Source organism: Suricata suricatta, chromosome 15 (assembly GCF_006229205.1).
Source record: "Suricata suricatta isolate VVHF042 chromosome 15, meerkat_22Aug2017_6uvM2_HiC, whole genome shotgun sequence".
In the NCBI taxonomy this organism is placed as follows: Eukaryota; Metazoa; Chordata; class Mammalia; order Carnivora; family Herpestidae; genus Suricata; species Suricata suricatta.
In genome coordinates this window covers 2906494-2925149 of record NC_043714.1, presented here as the reverse complement: position 1 = coordinate 2925149, position 18656 = coordinate 2906494, and the positions used below count along the sequence as shown (strand labels likewise).

The following is an 18656-nucleotide window of genomic DNA, read 5'->3' as shown; positions in this document are numbered from 1 at the left end:
CATATAACGAATCAAAGTGTCAGATATGTAAAATATGATACCAAAGTGCCTTTCCTTTGCTCCAGTCTCGGGCTCAGCCCTATGGTAAACTTGAGGACTCCCTGAGAAGGGAGCGATGACTCAGGTTCAAGCCCCTGACGACGGTGATCATTGTGTCCTCTTCATTATTAAGCTCAGACTGATGCCATTTCCAGAGGTTGGCTCCACTTTTGTTTGCTGATAACGTTCACCAGGCTACGGTGTTTCCATCTTGACCCATAGCCCATGTGGCCGTCCCCATGCTGGCCTCCTCCCTCAAACTCCACACCCTATTCTTGAAGTAAAGTCGCGGTCTTAGCTCAGGCTGCTGGACTGAACGGGTTGAAGGCAGACATTTCTGGAGGCTGAAAGTCCATGATCGGAGTGCCAGCGGGGTTGAATTCTGGTGACGGCCTCCCTCCTGGCTTAGAGGCACCTTCTTCTATCTCCACATGCAGAGAACAGGACGTTCTGCCGTCTCCCTCTCATCTGATAAGTGTGTATCCCTCCATGGGGCTCCATCCACATCACCTCATCCCAAAGGTCCCGTCACATTTGGGGTTAGGGTTTTAACATACCTTCAGTCCATGACAGACTTGCCAACTTTTCTTTCATCATCCCACTCCAGTGTCTTCCCTGCCTTCTCACAGAGGCACCTTCTTACATGCTCATGATGAGTTTTCCAGGTGTAGATTTATGTGACTGAACTAAGCCTTACCTGATGCCAGGGCCTTTGGAGAGAGGATCTAAGGGACTCTCATTGCACGGATGCCAAGGTTGTGACCAGTCTGCCAATCCTTGACCTCTGCTTGTTAGCATTTTGCTTAATCCAAGTTCTCATACCGCTCAGCCCGTGTCTCATCTGTTGAAGTGAGCCTTTCCCATTGGCTCATGTCTCAGTGTCTGTGCTCCATTATCAGCAGGCCAATTCCAGATCCCAGGGCTCCCCTCCCACGTACGGCACAGATGTGCAGACATTGCCAGGCTCTGCTGCTAACCCTCCAGCTCAGGACTTATCCCCCCGTGGCTCCTGAGCCTCATTGCCCAGGAGCTTTCTCAGCTGGGCTGAGCTGGCCAGGAGTGATAGGAGGTGACAACCCCCCAGAAGCAGGCCTACACCAATAGAATGGGCCTAGGAAAACAACTTCCAGCTCCTCTTGCCCCCCTGTCAGGGTGTAAGGAATTTAAACTGAATTTCTATATTCTCCTTGGGTTTCCTGCAGAATGGAGCTTCGTTTGCCCTCACAGTAAAGTGCCTGAGGACAGGCTGTCTTCAGCTCCCTGAGGTCTCCTTTCACAATTACTATGTATTTTCTGTTCCCACATTCTCCAACCAGAGCTTCATAATACTGTCCCCAGATTTCATACTGCCATCCTTGCCTGGTGTCTCCACCTAGTACCCACTGTGCTCTAAGAATGCTTTCCTATCCTTTCCCTAACTTGAGGAGACTAAGCATCAACAATGTTTCCGTTGTTACACTCGGATATTGTATTCTTGTATTCTCATACAAGTTGGATGATGAATTCATTGGATGATAACCCTAATTCTCCACCCTCCCCAACTCATCTTAAGTGAACCATCAAGCTATCTTGGTAGACAGAGAGCACAAAGACCATGCATTGTGAAGGTCACATTCAGAGAGGGTCTGGTTTTCAATGCAGAGGTGCCTAAGGGCTTTAGCAGTTGGGAGGTTTAAAAAAGCAGAATTCTCCCAGAGAACATCTGTAAGTGTAGGGCATGACATTCTTTTCAATGGGCTGGCTTGCTCCAAATGTTGGTATAAAAGGTAGAATTTCCTTTGGGATGGGTCCCAGGAAGTGGTCCCGATGAAGAGAAGGGAGTTGGAGCGCAGAAGGAAGTGAGGCGAATGCAGGGAGTGCTTCCCACAGGGTACTGCTCCGTGTAGCTGGCCCCATCCTACCAGGGGTCAGACTGTCCTTCAAAACACCCACCCCAGACTGAAGAAGCTGGTGCTTGCCCTCTGCTCCTGTTGGTCACTGATTGAGGGATGCCTCTGAGGGAGGCAATTCCTAGCACCTTCTCTTGCTCAGTGCACAGGCTACTATACTCCTCAGACAGAGAAAGCCGTGAGCCAGAGTGGCCAGTGGCTGGGAGGGAACCACCACTGTGGAGGAAGCAGAGCACCACAGAAGTACGGGCAGGCCCCTAAAGCACTGGCACAGTCTCCTCCACCTTCTGGGAGGGTCCACCAGGAGTTGGGGTGAACATTGCTGTGTCCTTGAAGCTAGGGACTAGTGACCTCTAATTTTGGAATTTCTGAAAGACATTGGCTGAGCACACTCTAGACCTTGATGGTGCCTATTAAGGTGCCCATAAGGGATACCTATTTTGGTGTTGCAACTGCTTTCAGAAGGAAAGGACTGGACCTTCATGAGTTCCAGTGATTCTGTGAGAGGGAGAATGGATTATCTAAGTGGCAGTAGCTTACCAGATGCTTTGGCTAAACTCATTTGGCCTGGTAGTGAGGGATGTATTGGAAAGGATATGGGATCTCTTCATAACAGTGTGCCCAGGGGGGATGGGCTTCCCTCCCGAGGTTCCTCCACTAGAAAGCCCCCCCCCCACGTGTGATTTCATGGATTACGTTAGTTGAGTTTTGAAGAGTAAACCAAATTTGCATACCTGGGATGAATCCCATCTGGTCATGGCATACAATTCCTTTTATACATGGTTGCAGTTGATCTGTTACTATTTTGCTAATGATTTTGCACCTAAGTTCATTAAAGATATTAGTGTATACTTTCTGTATTTTTTTCTCAGTCTCTAATTCTAATCTGTATGTGTCTTTAAGATGGATTTATTGTAGACAACATGCAATTGGGTCTGGATTTTGGATCCATTGGGACAGTCTCTGTCTTTTAACTGGCATATTATTTGATAGTGACTCCTCACATATTTGGAGTAACGGCCACCATATTTGTTATTGTTTCAGTTTGTTGCTGTTGCTTGTAACCCACTGGGCTTTTTCTTCCTTTTGTTGTTTAAATGGAGTATTCTGCACTTTGTAGGATCATATTCTATTTTCTCTCTTTTCTTAGCATTTCAGTTATACTTCCCTTTTTACTTTTTTAAATGGTTGACCAAATATTTGCAATATATACTCACAGGTAATCTGAATCCATTTTCAAATAACACTACACTGATTCACAGGTGTTTGAGTAACTTATAATAACCAAATAATCCTAAATTTACTCTCCTTTTCCTTGTCTAATTTCTGTTATTCATTTCATTTCTAATAGTCATTCATAAATATATATGTATATAGTGTTCATAAACAATAAAACATTTTTGATTCTATTATTTTGAGCAAGCTTTTATCTGTTATGCCAATTAAAAATAAGAAAGGGTTTATTTTACTTTTATTTATTCTTTGTTGTTCTTGTTTTCTTTATGAAGATTCATCTATTTGACCTATATATTTTTCCTCCTCTTTAAAGAACTTCTTTCATTATTTCTTGAAAGGGACATTTTCTGCCAACAAATTCCCTGGTTTTTGTTTGAAAGTTGTTATTTGTCCTTGACTTCTGAAGAATAATTTTTGCCAGGTACAGAATTCTAGATTGGTGATTTTTTTTTCCCTTCTCAACACTTTATATAGTTCACTCCACTCTCTTCCTGCATGCATGGTTTCTAAGGGGAAGTTAGTTGTAAAACTTTTTTAAAAAGTTTATTGATTTATTTTGAGGAAGAAAGTACATGTGTGGGAGGGGTGTGAGAGAGAGAGAGAGAGAGAGAGAGAGAGAGAGAGAGGAAGAGAGAGAACCCAAGCATGGAGACCAATGTGGGACTCAAACACACAAACCATGAAATCATCACCTGAGCTGAAATAGAGCTGGATGCTTAACTGACTGAGCCACCCAGGTGCCCCAAAAGTTAGTTGTAAATCTGATCTCTGTTCCTCGGCAGGCAAGATGTGTTTCTTCCTCTGGGGTTTTTCAGTATTTTTTATTTATCTCTGATTTTCTGTAACTTGAAAATGATAGGGCAGGGTGTAGGTTTTCAGCATTTATCCTAAGATTTCTGCACCTGTGGTCTGGTGTCTTGACATTAATCTGAGGGAAATTCTCAGTCATTATTGCTTCAAATATATTTTCTATTCCGTTCTCTCTTCTCCTTCTGATATCCCCACTGCACATATGTTACACTGTTCGTATGTGTCCCACAGCCCTTCAATATTTTCTGTTCTTTTCAGTCTTTGTTCTCGTCATTTTTGTTTTTGAGGATTCCATTCACAAATCCCCAACTTCAAACTTCTGTCCTTTGTTGTGTCCAGTCTACCAATGAACTAATTGAACAGGATTCATCATTTCTGTTTCTGTGTTTTTATCTATAGAACATTTTTTGTGCTTTCTTAAGGATTACTCATCTTTCCTCATGCTGCCTATTTTATTCAGTACAGCCCTTAGCTTATTTATCATAGTTGTCTTAAATTCCTGTTCTGATCTGATAATGTCAACATCTCTGACATGCCTGGTTCTGATGTTTGTTCTCTCTTCAAAGTGTGTGTGTGTGTGTGTGTGTGTGTTTAACTTCTTGGTGCTCCTCTTACTAATTTCTTGGTTAGTATCCCATGATGGAGTCAGTAAGAGAAACTGCTGTATGTAGACCTTTAATAGGGTAGTGTGCAGTGTCAGGGGAGGGGATGCTTTCCACAGCCCTGTGATTAGGTCTGAGGCTTTTGATGAGCCTATGTTTATGGACCTGAACCTCACAAGTCCTTTTCATTTTATTCCCACCCACTTGAGTAGAACAGGATGTGAAGACATTGGTGCTGGAGTTGGGTATTTTCCTTCCTCAGGTCAGTTAGGGTCTGAAAGGACCCAACTAGTTTAGGCAGTGATTAACTAGCTTCCCCTGAGGGCAGGCATCCTTAAGAACATAGTGCTCTGGCCCATTTCAGAATGGTTCCATTTCCCCTTCCCCATCCAGGGACACCAGAGAGGATTTGCCTTCAGGATTCTCTGTGAGAAATTGGCCAAACTCCTAGAGGTAAATATTTCACAGCTTTGTAGAGCCCCCCAGAGTTCTTAATTCTCATCTTTCCCACAGTGAGTGGTTAGCAACTTGTCAGTTCTAGTTCAGACCTTCCTGCCCTGGCTCTAGATCCCACTGTCTGATCTCGAGACTCTGCTCTGATTAGCAGCAACTCCGTCTATCCAACTGTCTTTTCTCTCCAGTTCTGAGGGCAGAGTTTGGCCCTGGCTTCTCTGTCATGAATCCAAGAGTTGGTGATTTTTCAGGTTATTCAACGTTTTATTTCTGAGGAATGAGTGGTTACTTCCCAGCTCCGGACCAGCAGAACTGAAAACCAGAAGTCCCCTGGTGCTTTACGCTCAGACTTGTCCACCCTGAGCCTCCAGGAATTCAGTTATAGTTCTGGTTTTCCTCAGCTGGCACAGGTGGCCACGGTGGTTCCTGGGGGCAGGCTGTGACTTTCTGTATGTGTCTGTCTGTCTCTCCAGGCTCGGGGGTAGCAGTTTGCCCTGTGCCCTCTTCTCTCTTACAGATCCAAGGACAGTTGATGATTTTCCAGTCGGTTCAGATTTTACTTGTCATGACAGAGTGGTGATTCCCAAGTTCCTTAATATATAGAGCCACAAACGGGAAAACCCTTATTTATTTTTTTAATTGAAAGAACAAATGAATAGAAATCCATTTTGTGAATGCACCAGGATTATTTTATCAGTTCACAACTTGTTTTAGTTCATAACTTGCATATTCTTGGACACATCTTTCTGTGAACATTTATTTTCATTAATCTTGGGTAAATCCCAAGGAGTAGAATTTTTTTCACTTAAGGGAAGATTTATGTTTAACTTTATAAGAAACTGCCAAATGGTTTCCAAAAGTGGTTGCTCAACTGATACTTTACTGCATGAGATTTCTAAATGAACCACATCTTTGCCAAGTCTTTTTTAAGCCACTGTAATGGGTATAAATTTGTATATTATGAAATTTTAATTCCATCTGCAGCTCCTTGATAACTAATAAATTGGACCATCGTTTTTATGCTCTCCTAAGCAGGTTTCATATCTTATTTTGAGGTCCTTTGCGCAGTTGTTGTTGTATTTTTTCCCTTTAATTGGGTTATTTGTATCTTTTTTTTTTAATTTTTGGTAGTTCTTTATATATTTTGAACATAAGTCCTGTGTCAAATAAGGAATATTTTCCCCTAATCTGGGGTTTACATTTTTATTTTCTTAAAAAATTATTTTAAAGATCAAATTTTTAAATTTTTGATAAAGTACATATTACAATTTTTTATTTTATTAGAATTGTTTTGTCCTAAAAATTGCTGTCTACACTTGAAATCAAAACTAGTTTCTTATGTTTTTTTTTTCCAGAAATTTATTTGCTTTAGTTTTACATTTCACATACAGTAAGGTAAATTCCAAAGTATTCATAATTCAGTGTAATCTTATTTTCCCATATATTTATTGAGTTGTGGGAGTATTTATTGAAAAGATATTTATTTCCATTTGAACTGATATGACAATTGACCGGTTGCATTAGAGAAGATGGGGGCGGGACCCCTGGGTGGCTCAGTAGGTTGAGCTTCTGACACTTGATTTTGGCTCAGGTCATGATCTCATGGTTCATGAGTTCCAGTCATGCATTGGGCCCCACACTGAAAGTGCAGAGCCTGCTTGAGATTCTCTCCCTGCTCCTGCCCTGCTCACGCAAACACACACACTCTCCAAAAAATAAATATATAGACATTAAAAAAAGAAAGAATGGGGACTAAGAAGCACCAGGAATCCCTCTTTCCCATTTGACAATTACACTGGGAGAATCTGCCTAGTGTAATGACTTTTGAATTCTGAAGTCTACTGTAAGGATTGTAACTTTCAGTAGAAGTTTTGAGTGGTAAATCAGGGCTAATTTAGGTCAATTGCAGCTCTCAGAACAGGAGCAAATACCTACGCCCCCACCCCTCAGCCCAAAGACAGAGAGCTGTGTGCCTGTTTCTGGAGCAGTTTACACATGGCTTATGGGGAAGAGTAGGCAATGAGTCCTCTCTACTCCAAATATTGGGGATCCAAATTCTGATCACGGATTTCTATTTCTTTTTTAAGTTTATTTCTTTATCTTAAGAGAAAGAATGAATGAGAGAGAGAGGCAGAGAGAGAGGGAGAGAATCTCAAGCAGCTGAACTGAGTGCAGTGACCTCAGGTAAAATCAAGAGTCTGAAGCTTACCTAACTGAGCTACCCACACCCGCCACTGATTTCTACTTTTGCTAGCAGAGGCGCAGAGAGAGAGTCAGGCAAGCTACTATTGCTGCAATCCCCACTGGGTAAAGCACCTTCTTGAGGATTTAAAGAGTAAGAGCCTTTCTTCCCCTTCATTTCTCTCTGTTTACTCTTTTGGGATCCAGACGTTTAACAAGTAGGATACTCAAAGAAAACTGTATATACAGGTAAGGAGGAATTTACAAAGCCACAGTACACGCCCAAGGAAAGTCACAGACTTAGGCAAGATCTGAGAAGACCTCGAGCTGACACTTTAGGCTAATCCCTGACATAGAGATGGCCTACAGAGATTAAAGACTAAGAAACAAACACAAGCAGCAAACCTTGGGAAAGGGAAGAATTTTATTTCCAAAGTTATGACATTGTAAGAGTCAAATGTACAGTTCTCAACAACAACAAAAATCACAAGGCATACAAACAGGACAGTACCGTCCATTTGAAAGTTAGCGCTCTTCACAAGATACAGCATGTGTCACACCAGAAATTAAGTCTCCATAGATTTTAGAAGGAAGATAGCAAACAAAGTATCTTCTCTGACCATAACAAGATGAAGTTAGAAATCAGTATCCAAAGGAAAAGTGAAAGTTGACAAATTTGTGGAAATTAGGACATTTTTAAGAAGTCAATGGGAAAAGAAGAAATCACAAAGGGAAATAGAACATATTTAGAGATGAATGAAAATGAAAATACAACATTTCAAAACTTTGAGCTGCATTGAAAGCAGTGCCAAGCAGGGAAACTTTAGCTGCAAAACTTTACATTAAAAGAGAAGATCTCCAACCAACAACCTAACTTAACCCCTTAGGAAGATTAAAAAAAAAAAAAAAAGAAAAAAAACAACAAACTAAACAAAGCTAGCAGTAGGAAGGAAATAATAATCATTAGAGCAGTGATGCATAAAACAAAGAATAGAAAACAATAGAGAAAAATCAATGAAATAAGAAGTTTGTTCTTTGAAAAGATTAACAAAGTCATAAATATTTACCTACATTGGCTAAGAAAAAATAATTTTAAAGACTAAAAAATGACTAAAATCAAAATTAACAGTGAGTACATAACTACCAACCAATAGAAATTTTTAAAAAAATCAAAAGGAGAGCTAAGAATGAACTAGATAGTCTTGATAAAATATACAAATTCCTAAGAACACAAAACCCAGTCAGACTGAATCATGAATATAAAACCGAATAGACATAACACTAATAAAGAAACTAAATTACAATAAAAAACCTACCCACAAAAGCTTGGGCCTGATAATTTCACTACTAAACATTTTTACCAAACATTTAAAGGAGAAATAATACCAATTTTTCTCAAACTTTTAAAAATTGAAGAGGAGGGAAAACATCCTAACTCATCCTTTGAGAACAGCATTTCTGGTTTTGGTACCCAAACCAGAAAGATTACAAGACAAGAAAGGTACAGACACTTATGAGCACTGACACAAAATCCTCAACAAAATACTAGCAAATTGAATTCAGCAACATATTCAAAGTATTATATATCATGAGGAAGTGTAATTTATTCTTGGAATGCAAGAATGATACAACACATGAAATTCAGTCATTGTAATATACCATATTAACAGAATGAAGGAAACACAGACACACACACACACACACGATTATATCAATTGATGCAGAAAACAAAATCTGACAAGTTCAACACCCTTTCAACACTCAAAAAACTAGGAATTGAAGAAAACTGCCTGAGTATACTGAAGGCTGTATACAAAAAACCTACTGGACTCAGAGACGAAGGACTGAAGGCATTGTCTCTAAGACCAAAAGCAAGGCCAGGATGCTCACGTTCACTGCCTCTATTAAACAGGGCACTAGAGGTCTTAGCCAAAAAAAAAATATTTAAAAAAAAGATATAAAGATACACAAATTGGAAAGAAGTAAGTAAAATTATCTCTGTTCACAGATGACAGGATCTTACCTGCAGAAAACCTAAATTTGCAACTAAAGTTTCCCTTCTTGCCTACTTTCACTGCAGGTCAAAGTTTTGATATGTCATACTTTTCATTTTCGCTTATCTATATTTATCCTCTGCTTTCCTTTGTGGTTTCTCCTTTTCCCATTGGGTGCTTAAAATATCTTAATTTCTACAAATTTGTTAACTTTCACTTTTCCTTCTATTACACACACACACACACACACACACACGCACGCACGCACCCATTAGAACTAAGGAAAAAGTCAGCAGAGTAGTAGTACACAAAAATCAGTTCAACAACGAAAAGAAAATTAAGAAAATGACTCCATTTACAACAGAATAAAAAACATAGGTGAATTAACTAACCAAGAAGGTGAAATATATGTGCTAAAAACCACAATTCATTACTGAAAGGAAATAAAGACGTAAATTAATGAAAAGACATCCTGTGTTCATGGAATAGAAGGCTCAAGACTGTTAAAATGTCATTATTATCTACAGCCAGCTACTCATTCAGTGTTTTCCTCATAAAAATCCCATCGTCAATTTTTATGGAAATAAGAGAATCCATCCTAAAACGTATATATAGCATCTCAAGGAAATCTATGTAGCCAAAACATTCTCATGAAGAAACAAAGCTGGATGGTACACGCTTCCTGATTTCAACATTTACCACAAACAAAGGTAATCAAAATGGTATGGTACTGTACCGACAGACCTATTCTACAGAGAGCCCAGAAACAAACTTTTACGTACATGGTCAAATCATTTTTGACAAGTGTACCAAGATATAAAGGTGTAGGAAAACTGGATACTCACCTGAAAAAAAATGAAGTTGGACCCTTACCTAAAATCATCTGCAAAAATTAATTCAAAATAAATCAATCTAAATGATGCACATGATGTACACATTAGACTGAAACTAGGAACTCTTGGAAGAAAATGTAGAGGAAAATATTCATGACATTGTATTTGGCAATGATTTCTTAGATATAACACCAAAAGTAGAGCCAACAAAAGAAAAATAAATAAATTGAACTTCATCAAAATTACAAACTATGCATCAAAAGAAACAGAGTAAAAGGTGACCCAGAGACAGGGAGAGAGTATTTTCAACTTACATATCTGCTAAGAGGTTGAACCAAAAAATGTTGCAGAATTACCATTTCACCCAGTAATTCTACTTCTGGGAATATACAAAAAAGAATTAAAAACAGTGACTCAGATACTTGTGTTCCCATGTTCATATTCACATTACTGCTAAAGGCCAAAAGGTGAAAGCAAGCCAAATATACACTGTTGGGTGTATGGATGAACAAGATAAACAAACTATGCAAAATCCATGCAACAGAATATTACACAGTCTTATTAGGAAGGAAATTCTGAAACATGCTATGACATGGATATACCCTGAAGACGTTATACTACATGAAATAAACCAGACACAAACGGCTGAATATTGATTCCACTTATAGTAGTCAATCCAAAGAAACAGGAAGTAGACTAGCGGTTACCAGGGGCTGAAGGGAGAGGGTCTGGGAAATAATTAATAGACACAAAGTTTTAGTATAAGATGATGAAAATTCTCCATATGGATAGTAGTGATAGGTTCACAGCAGCGTGAATATGCTCAGAGCCACTGCACTGTACCCCTAAAAATGGTTAAAATGATAATATTTATGTTATGATAGTTTACTACAATAAAAATAAGCACTTGGTCATATAAGCATGGGTCTGTTTCTGGGCTCTATAATATTCTGTTGGTTCATTTACCTGTACTTGTACAATATTGCATCGCATTCATTATAGCAATCTTATAGTAAGTTGTGAGTTTGGGAAGTATAAAATGCTCCAACTTTGCTCTCCTTATGCAAGATTGTCTGAGCTCTACTGGAGTCCTTGCATTTCCATGTAAGTCTTAGCAACAGCTCGTCATGGTCTACAATAACATTTTGGGGATTTTGACTGATATTGAGTGTTTAGGAAGATGTGGAAACTTAACAGTATTTAGTTTGTAACTCACAATCATGTTACATTTCTCCATTTGTTTATTCATTTTCATTTCATTTATCACAGTTCTGTAGTTTTCAAGGTAAAAGCTTTTTGTTAACATATTTTGTTAAATGTATTATCCCTTTGATGTATTACATATTCCACTTTTATCAAGTTTTGCAAATTATGGAAATCTGATTGACTTTGGGCATATCCTTATTTCCATAAACCTCGATGAATTTGTATGTTATTCTTTTTTCTAGATTTCTTAGAGATTTCTACATACACCGCCCTGGCATCTAAAATGAGGTTGTTTTTACCTCCTTTTTCAACTGTTATGCCATTTTATATCCATTTCCTGACTTACTGTAAGACCAAATATTGAGTAAAATGAAGTAAGTAATGATCTGTGACTTGCCTACAATCTCAGACCGTATCTTCCATGTTGACAAAGTTAGTAAGAAGCACTCATTAGAGGATCGCTGGATTAAGGGAGCCCTATCGTCTCCAGACTTTGCTGTAAGGGCTTCTTACAAACGACTGCCCAATTTTGTCAATTGTTCTTTTGCATTTGTTGACATTATCATAGAATATCTCTCCTTAATTCTATCAAATTCTTCCCAACAGTCTTTCCAAAAGAGAGATTAGGTTTATGTATATTAGGTATTTTTATTGCATAGCTTAAAATCAATAATATTATTTCAATGTTGATAGTCTGGATTTTACCAATTATGGCATTTTATTCTTCTAGGACTTGAGTAATATATTCATTCCAGAGATATATATGAATAATATTGCTTCACTGAAAAGAGAAAGAGAAAGACAAAGAGACAGAGGAGGAGAAGGATAAGGAGAGGGAATGCAAGGGGGAAGGAAGGAAGGGAGGGAGGAAGGAAGGGAAAAAGGAAAAGAAGGAAAGAAAGAACAAAAGAAAGAAAGAAAGAAGAAGAAAGAAAGAAAGAAAGAAAGAAAGAAAGAAAGAAAGAAAGAAAGAAAGAAAGAAAGAAAGAAAGAAAGAAAAAAGAAGAAGGAAGGAAGGAAGGAAAGAAAGAAGGAAAGAAGGAATCAACTATTGACTGCCATTGTTTAATTAACTAAAAGGAAGAAAGGGCACCCACGGGAACAGTTTAATCAGCTTTGACAGCCAGAGCAATGATTCAAGATGATTTAAATGGTCTGTGACAAAAGAATAGTTAACAGTCTGCAAAATGTCCATTATCTTTAGTTAGCAAAGGCCTATTGATTTAGGACCTGGTGTGACTCCCTGAGGATTTTGGTGAGAAGCATAGTAGAAACTCAAGTTCAGCATTATTCACCACCAGCAAAACACTCCAAGGAAAGTCTGTTAATAAGCTACACATCAAATCTTTGTGCTAAATAGCTAAAGATATCTGGAGAATCCAGGAAGCTGACTATTTGTTATTTGCTATGATTTTCTTCTGAGATCACATATGGTAACACTGTTAAAATAATGTAATTAATGTTATTACACGATAAATGATAAACTCTAAAAGTCGTCCTCTTTAACGCTAAAGTTGTTTTGTCAAGTATAATCTAATTTCACCTAAGAATGTCTTCCACAGCTGTACTTCAGCACTAGTTAGCAGGCCAATGAGTCTCAAGTGATAATTTATGGCTCTTTCTGAGGTTGGATTAGGGGCAGAGTGACACGCCCACCAGTCAGGGCATTAGAGAGACCTTGCTATGACACTCAGGCATAATTCTATCGGGGAGGTCCCTGGAATCATTTGTGCACATTCCCCTGGGAAGAGCATTGACCTTGAGCCCAGTGACTGCCACCTCAAACCTCATGCTTCCCAAGTGCAAAGAATTGAGTTCCACCTTTGCGCCACCTCCAAAGTTCAATGTGACACATCCGTCGGGGGAGGAAATGATGTAAGATGAGGGTCAGAAAAACTGCCCTGCCCTGTACTCAGTACTCTGTGAAAGAGCTGGGATGCGCCTTCTTGAGGTCAGGTTATCCGAGTGTCTCCACAGCCCCTAACCACAGCCAGGAGCCCCTGAGGTGCCCTAATGGAGAGGGACGGGCCTTCCATGAAGCTGTGGACTTAGGTTTGGTACTTCGAAAAGGACAGTGCTCAATAATGTAAACAAAGGTGACATGCAGAGGATTAACTAGGCTCTGAGAGTAAAAGACAATATATTATGAATTTTCTGGGAATAAACATTTTGATTAACAAAACAACAACAACAAACTTCAACAGAAGGAAAAGCTACTTACACCAGAATAGAAAGGCTCACCAGACACACATATCACATCTTGCTCCTGGATCATCAAAATATCTTTGGCTAGGTGCAGCCGGACTTTGAAAGGCTCCTGATTACCATCCTGCAGCAAACAAATCCCTGTCTTTGTCTTCAGGCAAGAAAAGAACAAACAGAGAAAATAAATTATACTTAGGTTATAGAATATAGTTTTATGGCCTATTCACAGCAAAACATGATGAATAGTATTGAAGAGCTAAGGAAAATGTGCTCTGATAAATCTGGAATTTAGTACGTAATATGGGCGCAGACAAGGTTAACCATTTCATGTGAGGTAACCTCAGGCAATGGAGCTATGTCAGAAAATCCACATAAGATGAGCACAGTGGGGGTATAGTTTCTACACTATATTTGAAAAATAATGAGGTTTCTTTAATGCTTATAATCGAAACATAAAATTTGGTAACAGATTTATTGAGATATAATTCACATTCTATATAATTCAACCCTTTAAGATGTACAGGTCAATGTTTTTTAGTGTATTCAAAGTTGTGCAGACATCATTATAATCAATTTTAGAACATTTTCATCACTCTGAAGGAAACCTATAATGCCCATCCCCCATTCCCCCTCCCCATCTCCCACCCAGCCCTAGGCAACCACTAAGGTACATTCTGTCTCCGTCATGGAATTTTAAATCTGAAACCAAACCTACTCAACATAGTTTCTTCGAATCTCCACGATTTCATCTTTCCTTGTCACCAAGGAACACCAAACACACAGACACGCATACTTGCACACATATACACACCCACTCACACAAACACACGCTCATGCATGCACATATTCACAGTACCGGTAAAGAAATGAGGATAAAGGTGTGAGGTGAACTGTCTAAACTAATATAGTTATTAGAAGGTGTGAGACTCAAGCTTTGCGATTCCCAGTCCACCGATCTGCTTCGGATGTTTCGCAGAATTGTGGAAACAGCCTGTGAAGATCGCTGAGCTTCCCGACGTAGCTTTCCGCCAGCACCTCAGTAATCACGGGAGAAGCCCACCGAGCCCTTCACTCCCGAAGCGGTCAAGGCATAACATTCACCCTCATCAACAGAACCGTGCCCCCTAGCAGGCGCACGTAAGGTTCCTATTTGTCAGAAACACGAAAGGAAGTTCCTCTGAGACAGAAAATAATCCCGGGCTGTTACTCTGCACCAAAAACTCAACAGGAACAATGGCTCCTTTGGCAATTACATTTTCATTTAATAATTATTGAGTCATTCTTAATTTGGATAAATGGATAAGTACATAGAAAGACATATTTATCCTTAGTATTTAATGACCACAAATCCCAGGCGATAATACAAGGCTTTCTCTTGGAATGTAAATTTACATGTGGCTCTCCAGGAGTCTGCTTCTTTAAAAGAATGTTCCATAATGTAAATGAGACTTTACATAGATACTGGGGACTCTAAAGATAGTGCTTTCTGCAAACTGCTTTATTCCATGTGCTAATACATACCATTATACCCTCTGTCACTATGGTCTTGTATTAGTCTGTAATTATTCTCTAAGGGTTATGATATCTTTTAAGGAAAAACGAGTTTTGTTCCAGGAGCAGGGATGACGTGCTTTTCTCCTTTATGAGACTGGTGCAGAGCAGGCACTCACTAAATTAGGTCGATTAATCTATTCTAGAGCATAACTCGAGTGGGTATGTCTAGAGGACAAAAATATTTCTGCAAAAGCAAATTATAGTTTCCTTAATATAGAACATAATTTTCTACATTTTTCACAGAGAAAAGTCTTTCATGCTTACAATGTGATCCTGGCTGGGAGCCAACTTCAGGACCCTCTGAGGAGGCATGGGGAAGAGGAGGGTATAAAATACTATCAAAGCCAAGTGAGCATAATTGAGCACATTTGCTGATTTTTTTAATGTAAGGTACATTTGGGCCAGTTTTCCCCGAAGTGTAATGGAAAGGCTGGAAATCACAAATAACGCTCTGTCTCAGTGTGAGGGTGAAAGAGGGTTTCCCCGAAAGCCAATCCAGGCATTATGGTTACACATCAGAGTGATATCTAAGGTCATTCAGGGCAAGTTCAAGGGACAAAACCACAGCCATGAGACTTCTCTCATTACGTTTGATGTGGTCAAAGCTCCATTCACTCAAATAATGTATAAATGCCCCCTAATTATTAGATAGTTGTCTGCAAAACAAAATGCAGACTTTGAGCTCAAATTTGTGTCCTCAGAAGACACAATTAAAGAAAACAAAGAATCAAGTAGCTTTTGTTAGAATGAATACACACACACACACACACACACACACTTAAAATACATTCTGTAGGGGTAAGAGATGACACAAATATCTTAGTATAAAAACTCAGCTTCGTGCATGCAAATGCATTTGAAACCCCATACACACATCAATTTTGCAAATATTTTCTAGCAGTGAGTCAGACGTGAATCAGACAATAGTCTCCGACCTCAGAGTATTCTTACTTACAACACAATGTGCATATGTCCGTAAGATGCAATGTGATATCTAGTATGTGAGCAACATGGAGAGAATAAATATTCTTGAAAGATGGAGGTGTTAAAGAAAGCTTTCAGAAAAAAATATATGGTTTGTCTTAAAAGATAAGGAAATAATAATGAAAGGAGGTGGAAGTTACTTTATTCAAGAAGGAAGAATGAGTAATGATATGAAATCGTGACATTGGATAGTGGACATAATACAAGAAGAGAGAAGCATGAAAAATTCATCCCCGAAGCTGAGTCTGCAATGATCCAGTGGAGGGAGGAGGGTGAGAGAAGCCAGGTGAGGAGGAGGAAGGTCAAGGGCCGGGTGTGGTGTCCCAGGGGGTTACAGGTATTATAGATTCCCTAGAGAAATCTGAAAGGTGATTTACGGTTTAGAAATATATTTCTTATAGCAGAACAGGAGGTGGATAGGAATTGGGAAAGTTACACAGCGAAGTTTCTGTTGTTGGAAGTACAAACCTGGAGCAGAAAATGTTGGGGACTGGTAAACAGTGGCATTGGAATCAGAGCCGGTACGATCGGCTAAAAAGCGGCTAATATCCACTGCAGAGCATCTTCTGATTCAGAGACGCACTGCTGGACGGGTATCATCTCCAGGGAAACGGGGTCATGTATTTACTCACTGTGTAAGAGCCACTTACATAGGGCTTACTGTGTGCCCAGAAATAGTGTTTCATTTGATCCTCCTAACAATGCAGTGCAACTGCTTTCATAGACAGGAAAGAGCAGAGGAACAGAGATGAATGGAAGGCAGGGCTTGAACCCTCTGGGCTGAACTCCAGATGCAGAGCTCTTAGCTACTTGCTTTGGTTTCCTTCATGCAGAGATTATTTGAGGGATGCCTCCCTGATCCTCCTGGTCACATGACATGGCCATGAGTGTCTCTCACCAGGAGGTAGCAAAAGGACTCTTGGTGACAAGAATCTCCTTGGATATGCAAAAAGTTCTGAGAAGGACATCATCTTGAACCCACTGCTCTTCCTGTATCAAAGCAATGACCACTGTGGGGGACAGGGTGGGGGGCAGCGGGGGTCGAAGTGAGTGAGAACGCTCAGACCTGATTTTCCCATCGAAGTCTAGCTACTGAGAACGCATCGGACACTGACATGAGGAGAGGCTTGATCTGAGCAGTCTCACGTGCCATGGATTGCTTCAGGGTTAAAAATGGGAGCCAGGACCACGAGAGTGACCGCCATTGCACCACAATCTAAGAGAATCCTGCCACAGTCTTTACGTCTGTGCACCCAGATGGCTGAAAAATAAAAAATTGCCTAGATCATTACTGGCTGCACAGTTTACTATAAACTGACGAGCTGCATTCATTTTCCGTTGACATCACCATCACTGGTCTTCAGACTGTGCGGACCGTGCATACATGGCACGTGGGTGAAGAAATATATGGGCTCTATAGGCATGTACAGTATATTACATAAATTGTAAAACTTGAATTCTAAAGGGATGATTCATAGAAAAATGATGTAAATTCAAATGTTGTTTTCCTTTGCCTGATGGATAATACAATATTACAGAGGGATTTTACAAAGTCCACTTTGTTTGCTTAGAGGAATATTAAAAGGCCATGCCTCTTAATTATTTAATAGACAATACTTTTTAAAAATCTAGTCATTGAAATGTTTTCTGTAAATCAATGAAATGTGCTTATGAATTTACATGCATTTACTCTGCAGACTTCACGCTTAAACTTATGATGAATTTATCTTTAGCTTAATCCTACTACCTTGGATTGTTAATAAATGGACTCTAATTTCTTTAACACCTAAAAGGTAAGGCCTCTTTAATTTAGGTTCTAGATAGTGAAAGAACACATGTGTTTTCATGAAACTTTAAAATCTATGTTCCTTTAATCTGGAAATATAAAATCTGCGGGGCGCCTGTGTGCCTCAGTTAAGCAGCTGACTCCATTTTGACTCAGGTCATGACCTCCCAGCTCTTGAGATTGAGCCCCACATTGAGCTCTGTGCTGACAGCACAGAGATTGCTTGGGATTCTCTCTCTCTCTGCCTCTCTCTCTCTGCCTCTCTCTCTTTGTTTCTCTCTCTCTTTCAATACGTAACTAAATACACAAACATTAAGAAAATAGAAATATAAACTTTCCAATATCAGACATAAAAAAATACAAACTCCAAGGAATTGGGCAGAAACTATGACATGCCCTGCACATAGATTCACAAGTATCCTTGCTGTTTCCATATTTTGGTGGTCAAATATAACTTAATTTGTTTGTAACCTTATAGCTTTAAGTGATGTGTTATTGCTTATGCTGTACCACATCATGGCAACATGGTGGAAAATGCCATTGGATGCAATCTGCCTCCAACTGCATTTGTCCTGCTTTCTAGGATTGCTTCCAATCATGGCCTCCTCCGTGAGTAAATTCTACCATTTGTCAAGTACTAGAACAAGATTCATTTTTCCTTGAGGCTTTCCAAGACCACCCCATCCAAAACTAAGTGCTTCCTTTTCTGAACTCAGGGTTTTCACTGAATAAATATATTAGCCTAACAATTAAACAGAATTGTATCATCATGTAGTTATTTCAATAGCATTTTGTTCTATATCACAGTATTTAACTTCATTATACATTTTGTTGTCATGAGAAGATTTTAATAAGTTATTTTTGTTTTATAATTAAGGATTATT

The 18656-nt window shown here is 39.3% G+C and overlaps 1 protein-coding gene across 1 annotated transcript in view; it reads right to left on the bottom strand.

Moving 5' to 3' along the window:
* Positions 1-18656, bottom strand: part of SNTG1 (syntrophin gamma 1) — a 602694-nt gene that overhangs the window by 303256 nt on the left and 280782 nt on the right. The window contains exon 4 of the mRNA XM_029924001.1: positions 13465-13599. Within this exon, the coding sequence (XP_029779861.1) occupies positions 13465-13599 (135 nt within the window). The remainder of the gene's footprint in view (positions 1-13464; positions 13600-18656) is intronic.